General features: G+C 52.0%; 1 protein-coding gene across 2 annotated transcripts in view; it reads left to right on the forward strand.

Annotated features, from left to right (window-relative positions):
- DEK (DEK proto-oncogene) overlaps positions 1–20,866 on the forward strand; it is a 557,420-nt gene that overhangs the window by 71,043 nt on the left and 465,511 nt on the right. For both annotated transcript variants that reach the window (XM_069613584.1, XM_069613585.1), the window contains exons 2-3: positions 7,641–7,836; positions 8,415–8,513. In XM_069613584.1, coding sequence (XP_069469685.1) covers positions 7,641–7,836; positions 8,415–8,513 — 295 coding nt within the window. The remainder of the gene's footprint in view (positions 1–7,640; positions 7,837–8,414; positions 8,514–20,866) is intronic.

Here is a 20,866-nt window from a genome sequence, read left to right on the forward strand (position 1 = left end):
CACTCTGGAGGACATTTTCCCGATTGCGTGCCAACCCATGCCCACTAGGAGTGCCAATTTGTAGGGAATAGATGACCGGGCATAGGTCGGACTATGGCAAGATTGGTCCGTTGCTTACCAATACAGCATTTTTGTTAAATTATTCTTTTGGGGCTTTTAAAAATGGAATAGCACCAGGAGTTGGTTTATTTGAAGTATTGCTAGAGTTGCTTTAATTTATAGCAGGTCCTTGGCTATCTGAGATGGGCCTTTTGGGTAGGACAGATCACTCTGGAGCATCAAGTGACATGAACAACTTTACTTGGTTTCACTGACTCGGGTAAGTACATTGGGGAGTAAGTACAGTACAATTAGGACAAGTTCATACTAAGAGAAGCATCCACCGGCCCCCCTGTGCTCAAGTTTCAGATCCCAACTAACACTCGTGGAATCCCCAGGAGCCTTGCATCATAACATTCTACAAAAGACCCAACACTCCATGCTCACACACAAGTTACAGCCAGCTCGGGTAGATCACAACCCTAGCATAGCAATCAACATTGATGGTGCTATCACTTTGGATATTATTGTGTTTATACCGCAATGGGTCAATTTGGCGCCAGTCACGGGCTCTGCTTCCTTAATTGGAGCACTTTTTGGCCTCCCTTTCATTGCTTGTTTCAAGCAAGCCTGAAGAGGCCTAAGGAGACACCCATGCAGCTAGATCTGGCGAGTTATAGCCATGTCTATTATGTTTCCATACAGTCTTGTGAAGGAAGCTCCTTTTCGCCCCTGAGCGAGGCACGCTGTAAGCCAGCACACACTTTTAACAATGAATTATTGTCCATGGTATGTGGAAGTGATTGTTCTGATGTCTGGGCCGAGGAGATGGAAATCTGGTGGCTTGTAGATGGGAGCCTTTTTAGTATCAAAAAAAGGTTGTAATGTAAGTTTGAAGAGTTAAATTGCATGGGTATTTCCTTAATGGTAATGGCCATACTGATCGAATCTGGGCCTTGTTTATTTATTGTTCGAGACCACCGATCTGTGGCACTGCTTAGTGTAGATTTATGGGAGGGCCAGTGTTTCATTTTCAAATCTGGAGTATTACCCAGTGAATTTGCAGGGCAGGTTTAGATGACGCAGGACACTCCACAACACTCTAGAGATGTGCTCAGGATTTATGGGCATTTCCTCCAGCAAGCCCTAGCTGTCGAGCAGCTCCACACCAAAGCAATAATCAATCTTGGTGTTGCCATTCCACCATGGCGCTATTCACCCAGCCAGTTCAGCAGTTATTGCAGTCTGCAATCACACAACGCTCCTGCTACGTGTTTCAGTTTTAAATGTTTTACTTTAAAATAAAAAATACTCCCATTAAGAAAAGGACTTTTTATTCGCTTACAAAATCGATTACTCCAACTTTAAAACAAGGAGTAAAATACTCCTTCAAAATCTTACCCGGATCACGGGCAGAATGTTTTGAAAAATTAAAGGACCTAATGTTACAACTAAATCAAAAGCAAAAACTAAGGTGTCTGTTTTCATTCAATGTATTGACTGAACTTAATATCGGGATGGGTTTGCCCTTATTCACTCACCTCTGGATTGTTCTGGCGAGCAGTCTTTGAGACACAGCACCTAACTCAATTTATTTATTTTTTGACAAACTGCAATTACTCCCCAACACCCCTGTCCTTTTGGGTACTCCTGGCATCGCTATCCTTTTTTTTTTTTTCTAGTTGGCATCACTCTCCTTGCTTTCTAGTTGTGGGTTGTCTTCTAGGTTGCAGGTGATAACTACTTCTGGCACACTCGAATCAGCAAGTATTCTCCCCTCCTGCCCCCACTTGAGCCATAGACGACCTAGGCATTTAACAACTTTGACACTCCTACCAAGTACGTACTACTCCTCAGTTGACCTGACCGGGGGTTGGGGAGGGGGGCTGTAAGGAAGGGATTCTGAACCAGCCACAGGTTGCAACTCTTGGCACACAACTTTTCTTCTAAGATGAATCCCTCTAAGAGAATCCCTTTTGGCATTCTCTCATCATTTTAAAGTTCTGTACTTTCCGTTGTCTCTCTTGGCAACGTCTGTGCCTCTTCTGGCCACAACTGTCGCTTCATTCACTGTTGGCTTTTATAGCTCCTTGGATTACTTTGATTCTACCATAATGCTCCTGATGGATTTTTTTTTTTCTTGATTCGTTCCCCTCTTGGCTCGTATTTGTCCCTGCTCCCAATCTCGTGTGCTTTCTCTGGTACTTTGCCTTCCATGGTTGCCTTTGTCACTTGCCATGTTCATGACCCCTCTGCCTATAGGAAGTCGCGTGGAAGTGTCGGACATTCCATGGTAAAAGCTGTTGTCCTGCTCAAGACTGTCTTGAGATGCTGGCAGAAAGTTCTGTTTGGGTGGAGTAAGTCCTGAGTTAATGTGTGTGGGGCTACGCTCCACATGCGTCCTGAACCCCAGTCAGTACAACAATTGGGGGCAGGGCGTTAGCATTAATGTGTTTGAAATTTAACTAATCGTGTGGTTGTAAGACTGTGCTAATCATGGCTAGTTTTGGTGTGGGACCCTCGCTGATCTTCCTTTCACAGGGAGTAGAGGGAAAAGGCAGGTGGCAACAATTCAGGTTGCATGCCGCTAGGCAGCCAAAAATGTCCACCTCAATTTTATACATACACCCAGTATACTATTTCTTACTCGCCAATAGTCAAATGGCACACTCGTGGTTGGTGCAAATTGTGCACCCTGGAAGAGGCGATGCAAACTTGGCCTCGGTTGTCATGGCGTCCGGGCCATAAGGAGGGGCTTTTTCAGAAATGCAATGTCACCGGCTGGTAGCGCCTCGCACAATTGGCAGGCATCCTTGCATCCCTACACCCTGCTTATGTCAATGTTTATGTAAATCCTTTGTGCAGATTTAAGTGGCACTTCAAAAAAACATTGCTCTTCAAGTGGGGGCGTGAAACTTAACCTTTAACACATTGATATGGTGCCTTCTCTGGTATGGCTCAAACGGGATAGTTTGTGGGCATCACATAGCAGAGGGTATTGACTCATCAAACTATGGGATCTCGCCTATCTCGTATAGCGATCTGGTTCTGCTTATTCTTGGCACGGGGTGTTTTCAATGAGTGGGATATCTTTTTTTTTTTTTCTTTGTCCTGCAAGTCAATGTGCCCTTTTGGAAATGCCACTTCAAAAAACGATTAGAATGCAACAAGTGATGTGATTGGGGGGGAGGGATCTTTTGTTGCTAACCTAGTTTCTGGTGTAATGTCTTTAATCGACATTACGAAGGGGCAGTTGGGAACAAGTAGTAGTAGTAGTAGTAGTGGGGGCGGGGGGTTGGAACAGTGCTGGGCATTCTAGCCAGGAGCAGAATTGTCGAGAGGGGCATTAGAGTTGAGCAGGAGAAAATGGTGAGCTGGACGTGTAGGGTAAGGGGAAATCTCCCCGGCAACCAAAACCAAATTCAAAAGGAAAGATTTACAGGACACCGGAATTTAGGGGGGAACCTGCTACTGCAGGAGATGGTGTGCAATTCTATTTCTAAATCTTATGACTATTTAAGTCACAAAGGGAAATTCCCAAAAAAATGAACAATCCGGTAAATCCGTTAGAACAGATTTGTTTTCGCCTTTGTTCAGTTGCTGTAGTGTTTGTAAATCTCAGCTACAAAGATTCAGTGGCGTTTTCCTACTCCTTGTGCAGTACCACAGAAAACTCTCCTCTTGCGCATTTGGTTATTTTTCCTCATGCCTGCGTTGCGTTGGCACCCTCCCCTTCGTCCCTGGCTGGCTTGCTCCCCTCCCCTTCGTCCCTGGCTGGCTTGCTCCCCTCCCCTTCGTCCCTGGCTGGCTTGCTCCCCTCCCCTTCGTCCCTGGCTGGCTTGCTCCCCTCCCCTTCGTCCCTGGCTGGCTTGCTCCCCTCCCCTTCGTCCCTGGCTGGCTTGCTCCCCTCCCCTTCGTCCCTGGCTGGCTTGCTCCCCTCCCCTTCGTCCCTGGCTGGCTTGCTCCCCTCCCCTTCGTCCCTGGCTGGCTTGCTCCCCTCCCCTTCGTCCCTGGCTGGCTTGCTCCCCTCCCCTTCGTCCCTGGCTGGCTTGCTCCCCTCCCCTTCGTCCCTGGCTGGCTTGCTCCCCTCCCCTTCGTCCCTGGCTGGCTTGCTCCCCTCCCCTTCGTCCCTGGCTGGCTTGCTCCCCTCCCCTTCGTCCCTGGCTGGCTTGCTCCCCTCCCCTTCGTCCCTGGCTGGCTTGCTCCCCTCCCCTTCGTCCCTGGCTGGCTTGCTCCCCTCCCCTTCGTCCCTGGCTGGCTTGCTCCCCTCCCCTTCGTCCCTGGCTGGCTTGCTCCCCTCCCCTTCGTCCCTGGCTGGCTTGCTCCCCCCCTCCCCTTCGTCCCTGGCTGGCTTGCTCCCCTCCCCTCCCCTTCGTCCCTGGCTGGCTTGCTCCCCTCCCCTCCCCTTCGTCCCTGGCTGGCTTGCTCCCCTCCCCTCCCCTTCGTCCCTGGCTGGCTTGCTCCCCTCCCCTCCCCTTCGTCCCTGGCTGGCTTGCTCCCCTCCCCTCCCCTTCGTCCCTGGCTGGCTTGCTCCCCTCCCCTCCCCTTCGTCCCTGGCTGGCTTGCTCCCCTCCCCTCCCCTTCGTCCCTGGCTGGCTTGCTCCCCTCCCCTCCCCTTCGTCCCTGGCTGGCTTGCTCCCCTCCCCTCCCCTTCGTCCCTGGCTGGCTTGCTCCCCTCCCCTCCCCTTCGTCCCTGGCTGGCTTGCTCCCCTCCCCTCCCCTTCGTCCCTGGCTGGCTTGCTCCCCTCCCCTCCCCTTCGTCCCTGGCTGGCTTGCTCCCCTCCCCTCCCCTTCGTCCCTGGCTGGCTTGCTCCCCTCCCCTCCCCTTCGTCCCTGGCTGGCTTGCTCCCCTCCCCTCCCCTTCGTCCCTGGCTGGCTTGCTCCCCTCCCCTCCCCTTCGTCCCTGGCTGGCTTGCTCCCCTCCCCTCCCCTTCGTCCCTGGCTGGCTTGCTCCCCTCCCCTCCCCTTCGTCCCTGGCTGGCTTGCTCCCCTCCCCTCCCCTTCGTCCCTGGCTGGCTTGCTCCCCTCCCCTCCCCTTCGTCCCTGGCTGGCTTGCTCCCCTCCCCTCCCCTTCGTCCCTGGCTGGCTTGCTCCCCTCCCCTCCCCTTCGTCCCTGGCTGGCTTGCTCCCCTCCCCTCCCCTTCGTCCCTGGCTGGCTTGCTCCCCTCCCCTCCCCTTCGTCCCTGGCTGGCTTGCTCCCCTCCCCTCCCCTTCGTCCCTGGCTGGCTTGCTCCCCTCCCCTCCCCTTCGTCCCTGGCTGGCTTGCTCCCCTCCCCTCCCCTTCGTCCCTGGCTGGCTTGCTCCCCTCCCCTCCCCTTCGTCCCTGGCTGGCTTGCTCCCCTCCCCTCCCCTTCGTCCCTGGCTGGCTTGCTCCCCTCCCCTCCCCTTCGTCCCTGGCTGGCTTGCTCCCCTCCCCTCCCCTTCGTCCCTGGCTGGCTTGCTCCCCTCCCCTCCCCTTCGTCCCTGGCTGGCTTGCTCCCCTCCCCTCCCCTTCGTCCCTGGCTGGCTTGCTCCCCTCCCCTCCCCTTCGTCCCTGGCTGGCTTGCTCCCCTCCCCTCCCCTTCGTCCCTGGCTGGCTTGCTCCCCTCCCCTCCCCTTCGTCCCTGGCTGGCTTGCTCCCCTCCCCTCCCCTTCGTCCCTGGCTGGCTTGCTCCCCTCCCCTCCCCTTCGTCCCTGGCTGGCTTGCTCCCCTCCCCTCCCCTTCGTCCCTGGCTGGCTTGCTCCCCTCCCCTCCCCTTCGTCCCTGGCTGGCTTGCTCCCCTCCCCTCCCCTTCGTCCCTGGCTGGCTTGCTCCCCTCCCCTCCCCTTCGTCCCTGGCTGGCTTGCTCCCCTCCCCTCCCCTTCGTCCCTGGCTGGCTTGCTCCCCTCCCCTCCCCTTCGTCCCTGGCTGGCTTGCTCCCCTCCCCTCCCCTTCGTCCCTGGCTGGCTTGCTCCCCTCCCCTCCCCTTCGTCCCTGGCTGGCTTGCTCCCCTCCCCTCCCCTTCGTCCCTGGCTGGCTTGCTCCCCTCCCCTCCCCTTCGTCCCTGGCTGGCTTGCTCCCCTCCCCTCCCCTTCGTCCCTGGCTGGCTTGCTCCCCTCCCCTCCCCTTCGTCCCTGGCTGGCTTGCTCCCCTCCCCTCCCCTTCGTCCCTGGCTGGCTTGCTCCCCTCCCCTCCCCTTCGTCCCTGGCTGGCTTGCTCCCCTCCCCTCCCCTTCGTCCCTGGCTGGCTTGCTCCCCTCCCCTCCCCTTCGTCCCTGGCTGGCTTGCTCCCCTCCCCTCCCCTTCGTCCCTGGCTGGCTTGCTCCCCTCCCCTCCCCTTCGTCCCTGGCTGGCTTGCTCCCCTCCCCTCCCCTTCGTCCCTGGCTGGCTTGCTCCCCTCCCCTCCCCTTCGTCCCTGGCTGGCTTGCTCCCCTCCCCTCCCCTTTGTCCCTGGCTGGCTTGCTCCCCTCCCCTCCCCTTTGTCCCTGGCTGGCTTGCTCCCCTCCCCTCCCCTTTGTCCCTGGCTGGCTTGCTCCCCTCCCCTCCCCTTTGTCCCTGGCTGGCTTGCTCCCCTCCCCTCCCCTTTGTCCCTGGCTGGCTTGCTCCCCTCCCCTCCCCTTTGTCCCTGGCTGGCTTGCTCCCCTCCCCTCCCCTTTGTCCCTGGCTGGCTTGCTCCCCTCCCCTTCGTCCCTGGCTGGCTTGCTCCCCTCCCCTTCGTCCCTGGCTGGCTTGCTCCCCTCCCCTTCGTCCCTGGCTGGCTTGCTCCCCTCCCCTTCGTCCCTGGCTGGCTTGCTCCCCTCCCCTTCGTCCCTGGCTGGCTTGCTCCCCTCCCCTTCGTCCCTGGCTGGCTTGCTCCCCTCCCCTTCGTCCCTGGCTGGCTTGCTCCCCTCCCCTTCGTCCCTGGCTGGCTTGCTCCCCTCCCCCCCCCCGTCCCTGGCTGGCTTGCTTCCCCCCCCCTTCTTCCCTGGCTGGCTTGCTTCCCCCCCCCTTCTTCCCTGGCTGGCTTGCTTCCCTCCCCTCCTTTTTGGGTGGCTAAGCAGCTTACATTTTAGAACTATAGAAACGACCCTTGTTGGCTGCTTATAAATCGGAGGAAGAAGCAACTCTTAACTAGGGTAAATGCAGTCTTTTAAAAGATTGTGTTCATGAATTGCAGTAACGGGACTGTTGAGATAATATGCACCAGACTTATTGAAAGAAAGGTCATATATGTAATTAGTTAGTCATGCAGGAAATCCTTGAATATCTGACGGTTTTGTAGTTTAAATTACACATTTGTGTTGCACATACAGTAACATGATCTCTTGATTTGGCAGGGAACATGCAACTGAAGCAGAAGAACTCGCTGGACCTTTGCTATGCATTAAACTTGCGTTTCTATTTACATCTCGAGCTCCTTGTGCTGAAATGGTCTTAATGGCTTAACTTGTAATAGATTGATCATGGTTAAGGGGAGGGGCTTAGCTTCTGCTTAGAAATTAGCAACTTGGATGAACAAAGTTCTTGCCGTCGCTAGGCTCAATCTGTTGCTTGGGAATGCGACGACCAGTCATCAATATCTTTATTTCATGATTCTCCATGCTGTGCGCTAGCTACGTTTTAGTTTTTGCACAGGTTAAGTGATTGCCTTGTGTTTTTGTTAGTGTTCAATCATGGCATCAAGTCTTGAAACCGACGTCCTCAAGGATGTTGCAGAATCCGATGTTAAAGGGGCTCCTGAGGAAGAACCCGTGGATGAGCAACAACCTGATTCTTCAGATGAAGAAGAGAAGATGAAAACTGATTCTCCTGAAGAGGAAAGTAATGAAGAGGGTTATGATGATGAGGAAGAAGAAAAGGGTAAGTGATAGTTTTGACCTTGTTTGCTGCTTGGTTGGTGTTGTTCCAACCTTCCAAAAATGTCATGCTTATACTATGTCTTTTTAATGTCTGCTTGTTTATAAATGGCTGCTGCTTTCTAAGCAAGACATTGCAGTGTACATGCAAAACAGTTCATTTGCACAAGTTAATTTGCCCTGTTTAAGGGAGGAGGGGTTGGTTTTGATTAGTTTTGTGGGACTCTTTACAAATATCAGTTTAGTTCCTTGCCCTTTTCACATCTGCAAAGAGAACCAGGTTCGTCTTGAAGGCTAACCTAAAACACAACTTTTTTTTCGGGGTTAATTAAGGATGTCTATCTACAACAGGCTTTGCCCTCAGTTCCAGATGTTTGTTTTGCGCCTGTGTTAATGTGGCGGGTAAAAGCATCGCCCCCCCTGAGCCATACACCACGAGCCTTGGAGATCACTTGGCATCCTTGTGCGAAGTGTCCATAGCTTAATCTGCATGGTCTTTGTTTCTTGAGTATGATGGATGGTGGGGGGAGGGGATTGTGTGGTTTTCCTTGCAGTGTTAATGTTTTTCTTTTCTGCTTCCAGAAAAAAGCTTAATTGTTGAGGGGAAGCGAGAGAAGAAAAAGGTAGAACGGCTGAGTTTAGAAATGTCTGTTCAGAAGAAGGAGGAGGAAGTGGTTGAAGGCAAGTCATGTTCTGTTTTTATTTTGTTTTTGTTTTGCGGATGTGAGCTGCGTTGACATTGTACTTGTAAAGTGTTTGAAAAACATTTATTGTAGGCAATTTTGTGAATGGCTGTTTGTAGGGCAAGGAGGTACACAAGAAAATATGCCACTGGCCTATTCATTTCATTAACCGAGGAAGTGCCCTCCTGGACAATATGGGTTATCTTTTATGGTACCATCTACCTTACCAATCAGCAGAGCACCAAAAACGGAGCCCCTCTCCAGCTTTGGATTCAGCCCAGTTGTGAGGAAACCTTCCAAAGCCCCCAAAAAGCCAGCAAAATGGACTGGGGCTACCATGTCAGAATTCACATGGCAACCTTTGCGCTGATCTGAGGAGAATTTCAAATGTTAGCCTTTCATTAGAGCTAGTTGATTTTGTGTTTAGCCATCCGCTATCCTGGGTCGCTGCTTTGAATGTAGATCATGCATTAACCTCTTATTCCATGCGTAGGTAAACAAGCCGAAGCCATGTCTGCAAACCCGCACACATCTGCCGTCATACACCACTTGAACACACTTCACAGAACTCTTGTGCCATAAGAATGCAGCTACCGTTTACGACACGTTCGATTTTTATTTTAAAATGTCTTTATTGTGCAGTGTCAATGTAGAAGCCGGTACAGTAGTGATCAACATAGCATTGTACATTGCATGCTTTTTTTAACATAGAACGGGAACCTAAGCGGTTTAGTCGCAGTATTCACAATACGTTCAATATGTAGTTGCACAAACAGCTCAATCTCTTTCTAGTCCACTTATAACTCATCCACATGCCAGCTCAAAATTGTTGGATAGCAGGGACTTGGCCACCCCCTTAGGTGTGCGTGTTCCTGAGGGTGAGTTGCCTTGAATTGTGGCCATTGAATACTTTGTGTGCCTAGACCCGTGCCTGTGCTCCCCGGACCCTGGTTTTCCCTCCGGCAACCCTTGCTTTCCAACCCGCTTCCTGGTCCAACTTCCTCCCGACCCGCCCACCGTGCCCTGATTGGTCCCATGTACCGTCTTACCCAGACCATTACCGACCCTCCCCAGGGCAGGCCTCTACCCGTGCAGCCCCTGCAGCTAAGGACCCGAGGCAAAGGACAGCTCCTACAGTGATGACTCCAGGTCGTATCTGCAGGTATCTGCCGGAGAAGCAAGAAGCCAACAATAAGTAAGTGTGGCCAGGGCGGGGACTGAAGCAATTACTTCACGCCATAATACCCTACCACTCAACCCCGGAAGCTAAACTGTAAACTTTTCCATCTGCGGTCTAGCTTGCATTTAGAAAGTCTGCCTAAATATTATCCCTGTGCAAAGTTGAATTTGGTTGCCTAATATCCTCTGCAAAGTTGAATTTAGAAGTGTGCCTAATAACAACATGCCTTGCTTGGATTCAGAAGTGTGCCTAATAGCCTGCCCTGGCTGAATTTATAAGTGTTCTTATTAGCGTGCCTTGCTTGAGCTTAGAAGTGTGCCTAATATCCTCTGTGTAAAGCTGAATTTAGAAGTGTGCCTAATATCCACTCTGTGCAAAAGTTGACTTTAGAAGTGTATATAAGATCACTTTGGCATAGCGGAATCTAGACCGTGTCCGTAATAACGTCACTGTGCCAAAGTCTAGAAAGGCTGCCCTATAGCATATCTGTGGTATAACTGCATTTAGAAGGTTTACCCTATAGCGCATCTGTGTCGGAACTGCTTTCAGAAAGCCCTCCTAAAGTTACGTCAAGCACCGCCTAATGGCGTACCTGTATCCTTGCTTGCTAGAAGATGGTCTACCCAAGAGCGTAACTGGGTTGTAGTTGCAACTAGATAGTCTGCCTAATAGCGCATTCTATAGTCTAGCTACATTTCAAAACTGCCTAAAGGCATATCTGCAGCCTAGTTTGCAATTGGTACATTAAAACTTAGAATAAGTGAATAAAATCACCCTGTTTAGTTGAACCCTGAAACCATGAATAATCTCACCCAGTGGTATAGCCCTGGGTGATGAGCAGAATTTATAAAGTCCCAAATATATAAAGTGTAATTTGCATCTGAAACGGTCCCTAATAGCTGGTACTGTTAATCATAGAGTGAACAATTAACATCCGGTGTTGTAGCTAAAGTGGGATGGTGTGAACGAAATGGTCCAACCCATCTATATCGGTTACTAACCATGAGTGCGCCTAATCCACCAAGGTCTGCTGGAAACTGTACACCCCCCCCCCCCCAACCCCTCTGCCAGCCCTGTCGCCCGTCCCCTCCTCCCCAAATCATCCCACCCCCTTTCCAAACACCAAGCCAGAGGGGCACGATGGAGAGCCAACCACCCTAAAACCACTGCTCCTCTGAACCCCTCCACTGATCAGCCTACTATGATCATACCAGCGCCCCTCACTAGCCTCCAAGGCACACCCTGCCCAGCAATCATGCACCCCCCTGACTTTCCCATCATCCCCCCGTCCACACACCTTCCCCTCCCTAAGAACCGCACGCCTAGCACGAGCAAGAACAGAAGCATCATCCCCTCTCCCACTCTGACCCCCCCACCCTCGCGCACACCAATTGCAACAAAGAAACTAAAGAGGAATCGTACCTGGTCCCCCTCAATCTCTCAGTACTCATTGCCTCCCCTGTCTCGACCCACCACCTCAGCCCCCCAATTTCCACCCTACCCCCACGCCTCACCCTGCCTGAAACCCCTCCCTAGATTTCTCACTGACCACAACTGAAATTCCTACCCATCCACACACCACCTTCAAATCCCCCGTGCCAAACCCAAGCTCCATCCACTCCCACCCAAAACCCACCAATTGTTCTGCTCGCCCACTCTTCCCATCAACCACCCCACCCTCTCCCCCAACCCCCATCTCTGCAGCTCCGACATCAACCTCATCTAAGTGAATTGCATCCTATTTAATGCCCGATCTGTAGCGAAAAACAGACACAGCATCTTTGACCTCCTCGCCTCTGACAATCAGACCTGGTCTTCATCACCGAAACCTGGTTCTCTGATGACTTTGCCCCCATCGCCAATGAAGCCTGACCTCAACGCCCCCCACCCCACCTACTCCCTCATCCCACTGAACCGTCCCTCTAGAGGAGGAATAGCATTCGCTTTCAAGTCTCACTTCCACGCCTCAATCATCGACTACCAACCTTCCATTCATCCTGCAAATCGCTCCTCGTTAAACTATCCATTTCCCCCTTCATTCTACCACAGCTTCCTAATACTCTTAGACCCCCTGGCTACGATGGACAATTCTCAAACAACCTCTGAGACTCTATTGCCACCCTCCAACTAAATCATCCCAACCTCACCCTTCTAGGAGATTTCAATATATGGCTCGACATTCCCACCAACCCTATGAAACACTCTCTGGTTGATGGCCTAGACGTAGTTCACCTCAAACCCCACATACGGCCCAACCCACTATAAAGGACACACACTTGATGCCATCTTCAGCTCCCACAACCGGATACATCTAAACTCCCCCTCCCCATCATCTGGTCTGATCACTTCATTGTTTCTTTCGCCATTCTCTCACCCAACCCACTTCCCAACCTGAACCTACGCCACTGCTGGAAGAAACTAATAATCCTTCCCGACCTAGCCGACGCACTCTGCCAGTCTCCTCCACCTACCTACCCAATAATCAACTAACCCCTGACGCCTTTGACTCATGGCTCAACACCTCACTAATGCGGCTCACACCCTCTTGCAAACCATCAGCCCACCTGAATTGAAGACCAGTAAACAACTATATAAATACCTTGAACGCAAATGGCGGAAAGACAAAACTCCCCTGAGCAGATCCACCTTGACACGGCACCTTCATCAGTACAAGGCCGAAATCCAGAAAGCAAAAAAAGCCCACTACACCGAATCCTAAACTGTAAAAACCCCAGCAAAGAACTTAAAAAATAATCGCTGAACCATTGTGCATCACCACTGTCCCGACCCCGTCCTAATTGCTGTGCGATTCACTCTTTCCACTTTTACACCACAGCTCTCGAAAGAGCAACCACTCTAACGAACAAACTAGTTCTTACACGCACCAGGCAACCGACCCTCCATACCGGCCAACCCACCGCCTGTGACCACTACCCAACCAACGTTCGACTCCTTTAGTCCAGTATCAGCCGACCAATTTCTCAAACTTCACTCTGCCCGCAAACCATCCGGCTCTCCGCTAGACCCTTGCCCAGCCACAACCCTCAGAGGTTTTTGCTTCCACTTGCGCAGGAGAACACGCAAGAACCATCATAAATGTCTCCCTTTCCTCAGGAATGTTTCCCCGACGCATTCAAAACGATTCATGTCAAACCTCTAACAAAACCTTCTTTAGACCCTCTCAAGCCCAAAAACTACCACCCCATCTCAAACACCAGATTCCTTGCCAAACTCATCGACCGAACCGCCTACTCCCAACTAAATGCCTTTGTCGAAGCCAACAATCTCCTAGACCCCGCTCAATTAGGTTTCAGAGCCTGACACGGAACTGAAACCACCCTAACCTCAATCTGGGATGACATTAAAAACAGACTCGGTGGGATGCGCTTCGTGACCGATCTGCCGCCTTCGACACAACCACTCAATCCACCTTGACCGCCTCCGCTCCCTAGTAATTCGTGGAACCGCTCTCAATTGGATAGCATCCTTCATCAAAAATAGGAACCAAATGACCCTACTCTCCACCTATTCCTCCCAAGCCCGACCAGTCGACACGGGGGTTCCACAAGGAGCATGCCTATCAGCCCTCCTGTTCAACCTCTACATGGCCACCCTCCCAAGAATAATTCACTGACACCTCTTGTGCTACAACTACGCTGATGACTCAACTGATTCTAAAACTCCAACCCCAACTGCCGACCCCACTTCCTGACTCCTCGACATAGAGCTCTGGATGACCACAAACAACCTCTTGCTAAAACCCTCCAAAACCGAAATCTTGATATGTGGCAACACCGAACTTCGTCCACACCCACTACCCTGGCCATCTGCCATGAGCAACTCACCGACTCCCTCTAATTCAGTAAAACACCTTGGATGCACCCTAGACTCTGACCTAACACTCTTGCGCCAAGTCAACGTCTCGTCTTGCCACCACCACCTTAAATCTCTTGGGTGCATTTTTTCCATACCTCTCCTTTCCCAACACTCTCCGTGATCCAATCAATTGTTATGTCAAGACTGGACTACGATAACCCCCTCTACCTCGGAGTCCACGCATACCAACTGACTAAACTATAAAGAGCGCAAAACGCTGCAGCCAACTACTACTAGGGCTTGGCCCAAGAGCCCACATCTCCCCAGCCCTCAAAACTCTGCACTGGCTTCCGGTTGCCCGAAGGGTGACCTTCAAAACCTTATGCATTTCTAATCGAGCACTGCATAAAACCGGACCTCAATATCTTCAAGACAAACTAAAACCCTATCACCCTGCACGTACTCTAAGATCAAGCTCAGCCGGCCTCCTAGTCGTACCAAAAACAAACTAGTCAGGTTAGGCGGATCATATTTCTCAGCTTTGGCCCCCACGATGTGGAACGCACTCCCACATCCGACTCACTGAAGACCTCATGTGTTTCCGCAAATTACGGAAAACCTGGCTCTTCCCCTAAAACCGACCCAAATTCAATCAAACTCAAACTGGAAAACCGCATCTCAATGACTTTGCCAAATGCTAGATCATACCAATGCAGCATCATGATCCGAGCGAGAAATTGAAAATAACCTCTCTTGGTTAGCTAAAAAGGATAAACAAAATAGATAAAGTAAAGGATCAAACCTGCGAAGTAGATAAAGAATAAGCTGTACAAGAGCAGTAAAGTGGCTGAAATTAATGAAATCGACAAAACAAATTTAATGAACAAGAGGATCAATGTAGACGTGAGAAATAGTGGATAAAAACAATTCAACTAACCCAAACTACTAGATGTTATGTAACAAAACATCAAGATCCAAGCGAGAAATCAAACTATTACGTCTAAGGTAAACTAAAAAAGGACAAACTGAGTAAAGTAGATCAAAGCAGTGAAGTGGATAAAAAGAATTGTACGAAAGCAGTAAAGTGGTGGAAATTAATGAAATGTTTGCAATGGATGAAAGTAACAATCGACGAAAGGAATAAAGTGAAGATGGAGGAAGACGGATGAGTGCACAGACAGATGGCATGGAATGTATGAGTGCATGGTATAAATGGAAAATACAGAATAGACTATTCAAGTTCATGAGACGGGTGTAGTGCATGGGACAGATTGAGAGCACGGATCGAGTGCGTGCGACAACCGATAATGCAAGATGAATAAATGAACGAAGTGAGTGGAGCAGATGAAGTCGGTTTAGTGGATGGGGGCGTGGAGCAGATAACAGACTAGGGTGTTGAGCGGATGTAGGGTGTCTAGTGCGGAGCGTGGTTGGGCTGAAGTGTGCAGGTGGAACGGGCGTAGAATGGGGTAAAGTGGGTGGAACCTATATGAATGCATGAAGAAAGGATAACGTGGGTAAAACGAATAAAAGGAGCAGTACATAAAATGGTTGGCGTGTGCATTGAAAGTGGTTTTTAAATGCTTGAAACGGTCGTAATGCATGGAACAGTCTGAGTACATGGAACTATTGGAATGGGCGCAATCTCAACCACCTAAGGTAAACCACCATATCACACACCACCACTCAAATAAAACACAGCGATACTATGACACCATTTGGTATGACTGTTCTAATACCATCACTTGCCCCATACCTCCCATCACCCAACTAAACACTGCTGGTTACACACCCTCCAGCATAGGTGTTCTCCTCGGGTCTAACGCAGCGAACACATATGCTTGATCTCTCAACCACCACACCTACCGCTATGAAGCGGCTATCGATTGAATGCCACACCAGCTGCACACATACAGTGCTCACACGCACCTTTTGACTTTATTCTCTCTACTGACTTGAACTTCGGTTCCCGAGGGCGTTCAACCTACCAGCGCCTTGAGACCATACCATTGGTACATAAGGCGCAATATAAATGCATAGTAACATAACATTGTACGCACTGGCCAATATGTACACGCATACTAGCACCTCAAATGTTTCCAGTAGCTGGACTCTGGCCCCAAAGGGCATGCACCATACAGCCCATTGGGACATACTAAAGGTGAAAGGCACTATACAAATGATGCTTTGTACTTTTATTTCTACTACAGACTAAATTTACCACGCAATCTGCATCCCCCTGCCCTGTAGGGCTGAATTCTAGACTTTGGCTAGGGTGTGCCAATTTAAGATGTCCACAACTGTGCTAAAATCTGTTTGAGTAGGGTTTCAAGACTTCTGTGCTGAACATGGTTTTGGGTGTGAGCTGATTAAGTTTAATTGTATGGCAAACTTTTAGAAGGCGATTACTATAAATCCAAAAGCATGCATTCTTGTCATGATTTAATAGCCACATTTACCTTGTCATTGGATTGCGATCAAGTTGTCTGGACATCGGTCTACTTTGCTTTTGCACTGACCTATGTGACCTGCAATCGTCTATAACACTGCTTTAAATTTACATCTTTCAATGGAAGTCTTAGCAGTGTCTGGACTTTAAAAACGTAATGTTTCAAACTAGTTCAGCGATCACGGTAACATTGGCTAATGGCCAAACCACAAACTTATTCTGTGTAGAATTCTTAATGTGAACCATCGATTGTCGACAACATTGAGGGAACAGATTTTATATGCCTTTGGCTCCTACGGGAATCGTTGCTTAATAAGCTTCCAGCATTAAGCACTTTAAAACATTAGTATGCTAAAATGTAAGTGTGCTGTTTAGTGAGATTCAGAAGTGGCAGTGACTCTTTATTAAAAAAATTAGTTGTGACTAACCTGTTTTCAATTGCCTCAGTTTGCAGAGCTGTGGCGTTTGCCCCTGCGTAGGGGCGGGGACATGACCGGTAACTTGCCGGCGTGAGCAGGCCCGAGCGAAGCACAGTCACGTCCGCCCCAACAAAGAAGGGATAGTCTTTCATCCGGGGTGTGATTTGCTTTGCGCCATATGTGCCTCCAATCTCTCCAGGAAAAAGGGCGGATGCCACAGCAAAGGGACAAAAACCCTTACTTCTACGACCGGTCCACTTTCCTCCATACTTCTGGGCCATTCTGTCCTTCGGAGTGGGTCCGGAGCACCTCTGAAGCATCAAATTACTTTGTCTTTTTATTTTTACGCGGGGCCCCTGCATGTGACTGCAGCCCTACCTTCCTGAGCTCCTCCCGAGCATCCCCCATCAGTCCTTTTCTCTGCACGGTTCGGGTCAGACACACTTGCATCTTGGGGGGGATATTTTTTCTTTTGTTCCCTTGTCCTTCATATTCCTGCTCCGGTTCAAGTGTCGTCTTTCATCCATCTATGCCGGAGCGTCTGGGATTTGTGTCCTGTTCTTGGTGTGAATGTCGTTTCACGAGGGCAGATTCCCTTGAGCCCGGAACACTAGTGGGACTTGTGCTTCTACTGCGACTCCCTCTCCGTCCGGGCACTCCAGTGTCGACTTGTCAGGTGGGAGGAGGTCTTCAACAGATTCCTCCTCCGCATTTACAGCAGTTCATTGAAGGGGGTGGGAGGTAGAAGGAAGCAGCTGCTAAGTTCATTCCTTTAAGGGCACCCTGGCCAGGGGACTCCTACCCGGCGTCTTCTGGTTCTGGGCGGGGAGAGCTCAAGTGGCTCTGGTACCAGGGATCTCCCTGGTGTTTCCCAAGAGACCTAATATGGACCCTGGAGTTTCCCCCCCAACGTTCCTTGAAAGGGGGCTGCTAGGACCTGCTCTTCATCTGAGGTTCCCCATCTGAGGGCTTAAGTTAAGCACAGTATTTCTGGGGCTGTTTTCACTGGGGTAATTCCTGAGGTTTCCAAATCTGGAGCTAAGTGTACCGAGGCTTGTCTTAGTTTCTGTTAAACACGCTGGTGCATTTAGTTGCCTTATCTTAGACCAGCAAGATTGAGGGACCCCCTCCGATGGATCTGGCGATAGCCTCCCCACACTCTGGCCTTTGCTCGAACTGATCCTGTTGAGGGGGGCACAGAAGGCAGTTGAACACCTTAGTACCGGCTCTGGCAAGGTTCCCCCTCCCACTGAGCTAATTCTACAGAGGGGGTCACAAAAGCGCTCTAGATCTGCTAGCACCGGCTCTGCTGAAGTTCCCTGTCACAGGGCTAAAATGGAACAGAAGTCCCCGGATACCCGTGTGGTGACAACGGCCTCACTGACACCTGTGACACAGTTCATCTCAGGCAGTAACAAAATGGCGGTCCAATCCTTGTGGTCTGCGGCAGCCATTTTGGCTACCGCTCACACCAAACCGAGGGGCCTGTTTTTGGGGTTGAGCAGTCTTTTCTCCAGCGTGGGGTCTGGCATGGATTCACATGCTCATGAATATTCCCCGTCAGGCTGGGAATCCTCGGTAAAGAAAAATCAGTATCCGTTTTGTTTCTGATTTGTCTTTCGTAGTAGTAACCAATCCCTGATCTCTGCGTCATACTGACCACAGCCAATGACTGCCATCTCCCTAAGCCCCGCCTCTGGCAGCCATCTTCAGATTTTTACCGCATGTTCAAGTGTTGGGATCCTCGTGCTATTGCTCTCGAGCTTTAGTGCTTTTTTTTGCGCTTTTTTCATAGGAAAATGTTCTCTTTTTCGGTCAAAAGAGCCTCAAGCTCCACCGTTTCTTTATCCGATCAACGGGGACCTGTGTCGGATTCTTCTACGCCCCTCAAAGGTGAAGATTTCGTCGAGCCACGCTTTTGGAGGACTAGAAGTTTCTCAGGCCCATCTCGGACATGGCCCAGGAGAAGGGAAGCTCGACGCCTGGAAAGCTGTTCAGGATCTGCCCTGGATGCCAGCTTCAGAATGTCTTTGAGGATGAACACTCCCTTTGCCTCTACTGCCTGCATGAGGACAAGACGCACGTGGAGAAGGACTGTGCGTTTTGCGGCAATGTCGGAGCGGACCATGAAGGACCGCCATCTGCGTCTCACCAACTGGCTGGAAGGGAAGAGCCCGTCGGGTGAGAAAAAGAAGTCCGAGCAGCCTTCTAAGACCTTTGAGGGCGCGACGGGGGCCCAACAGAAGGCCAAGCACCACGAGTCTGCTGGCACCGGGAGCGCCGAACAGTCGGGCTCTACAGGTGCCAGGGAGGGCGCATCCTCCCCGGCGCCATCAACCACGAGCCAACGCTCTGGCTCGGGTAAGAGGAAGGCCGAGCACCCGGCGAAGCTCCTGGAGAGTACCCGGTCGAGCTCTAAGGCCCCATCGGAGGGGGAGCGAGGCGGTGAGCGCACCTAAGGTGGTGAAAGCCTTGATCCACCCAGCCAAGGCCTCTATCGAGACAGTCGCGGCGGCACTGGCTCAGCCTGTGGAGGCTACACCAGTGGTGGCGACCTCGGGGCCCAGAGTCTCCCTGCCACCGCGGAGGGAGTCCTCTTTCATGCCCATCGACAGGACCCCCGTGAAACCTCCGACGGAGAAGAAAAGGGGGGGGGGACAGGAGGTCGTCATGGATTCGGCCTCAACCTCTGAAGAGGAGCTGATCAAAGTCTTAAGCCACAGCGTTGGCGTGGAAGACCAGCCTGTTGGGAGGGACCCGGCGTCTGAGACGAGGATAACGTTGAGGGTGCCGACGGGGCTCCTGAGTCCTGACTGCCCGTCGGAATCCCCTCAACCAGTGCCGCAAGACAACTCGGCGGCCATTTTGTTGGCTATACAGTCCTTCTGCTCGGAGATGAGGACGAGATTGCCGTAACCACCAACGGAGGAACCGCTCCCGACGGGGGACCCGGAGCCAGGCCCTTCTGGGAGCTCTCCTCCTTAGAGAAGGAGTCATCCTCCACCTCCTTTTCAACCATCGCGCCCTGCTCAGCCCTCCTCCCCGTCCACGACCCGTGGGGATGATACGGGACGGACACGGCCGCGACGGGTACCGACGACTAGGTTTACGACGAGGATCTCCCATCACCTCCTCCGCGGGCTTCCCCGCCCGACGAGATTGGATCGTTTCATGCCATGATCGCCAGGGCATCCGAGCTTTTCCAGCTCTGCCCGGAAGAGAAGGAAGGTTTCCTTTATCAACGGCACGAGACCAAGAGGAAGACGGTCCTCGCTGTACCTCTACTGGATGAGATCTGGGATGAGGGTCTCGCCCTCCTCAAGAACCCATCCACAACGCCTGCGAGAAGGGATCGGTACAAGAAGTACCGGGTCCCGACGCGGCCCCCTTGTGCCTTGGGGCACAGCCGACCCTGGACTCGGTCGACTCTGCGGCGGCCAGGAAGAAAGTGGGGGGGGCCCTCGGCCTCTACGTCAACCTCCCCGCTGGACGGCGAGGGAAACAAATTGGACACGATGGGACAGTCATCTCATCGGCAGCGACTATGATTAAGGCTGCTAACGCCTTGGCTATCGTAGCCCGCTACGACAGGGAGTTGTGGTACAAAATCGCCCCCCTGCTGGACTTCCTACCAGACAAGAGGGCGGAGGCCCTAGAGATCTTGCAGGAAGGAGAAGTGGCGTCGGACCACGCCATTACAATAGCGACGGACATCGCTGACACTGGATTTTGCCAGTTGTGCAACGGCGTGTGCCTTAGACGGCGTGGATTGCTCAAGGCAACGGACTTCCGGCAGGACGTGCAGACCAGAGTCTTGGACATGCCGTTCGACGGGAGCAACCTGTTTGGGAAAACAGTGGACTCCCCCCTACAAGCCATCAAGACGTACACAGACGGCCCGGGCTCTTTGTGTTCTCCAGCAACGATGGCCGCCCTTTCGGAGCGGCGGAGGCAAGCAGGGTGCCTCCAAAGGTTCCGGCGGCGGATTTTCCACCTATCGTCAAGCGGCACGTTCGTCAACACAGGAAGCCTACAGGGGACGAGGCAAGTCGGGCGGACCCCGCTGTCGTCGCCAGGGAGGACAATGCAGCAAAGACTCGTCGAAGCGGGACTGAACCGGCTGTGGGGTCGGGCACCCACCGAAGCACCCCGGTGGGAGGCCGGCTGGCGAGCTTCGTCAGCGTGTGGGAGTCCATCTCCACCGACCGATGGGTGCTGGACACCCTGGCCCAGAGTCACGCGCTCGAGTTTCTAAAGAAGAGTGCGCGCGGCCCTCCCGCCCCCCCCATGGCCTCCAACTTCTCTTGGAGGTAAGGGCGATGCTCAGGAAGGGCGCCATCGAGTTCGTCCCAAAGAGGCTTCGGGGCTCCGGAGTTTACTCGCGATACTTCCTCGTGAAGAAGACGGGAGGATGGCGTCCCATCCTGGACCTACGACGACTGAACAAATTCATCAAGGCACAGAAGTTCTGGATGGTCACCCTCCAG

Source organism: Ambystoma mexicanum, chromosome 5p (genome assembly GCF_040938575.1).
Source record: "Ambystoma mexicanum isolate Mex_15411 chromosome 5p, UKY_AmexF1_1, whole genome shotgun sequence".
In the NCBI taxonomy this organism is placed as follows: Eukaryota; Metazoa; Chordata; class Amphibia; order Caudata; family Ambystomatidae; genus Ambystoma; species Ambystoma mexicanum.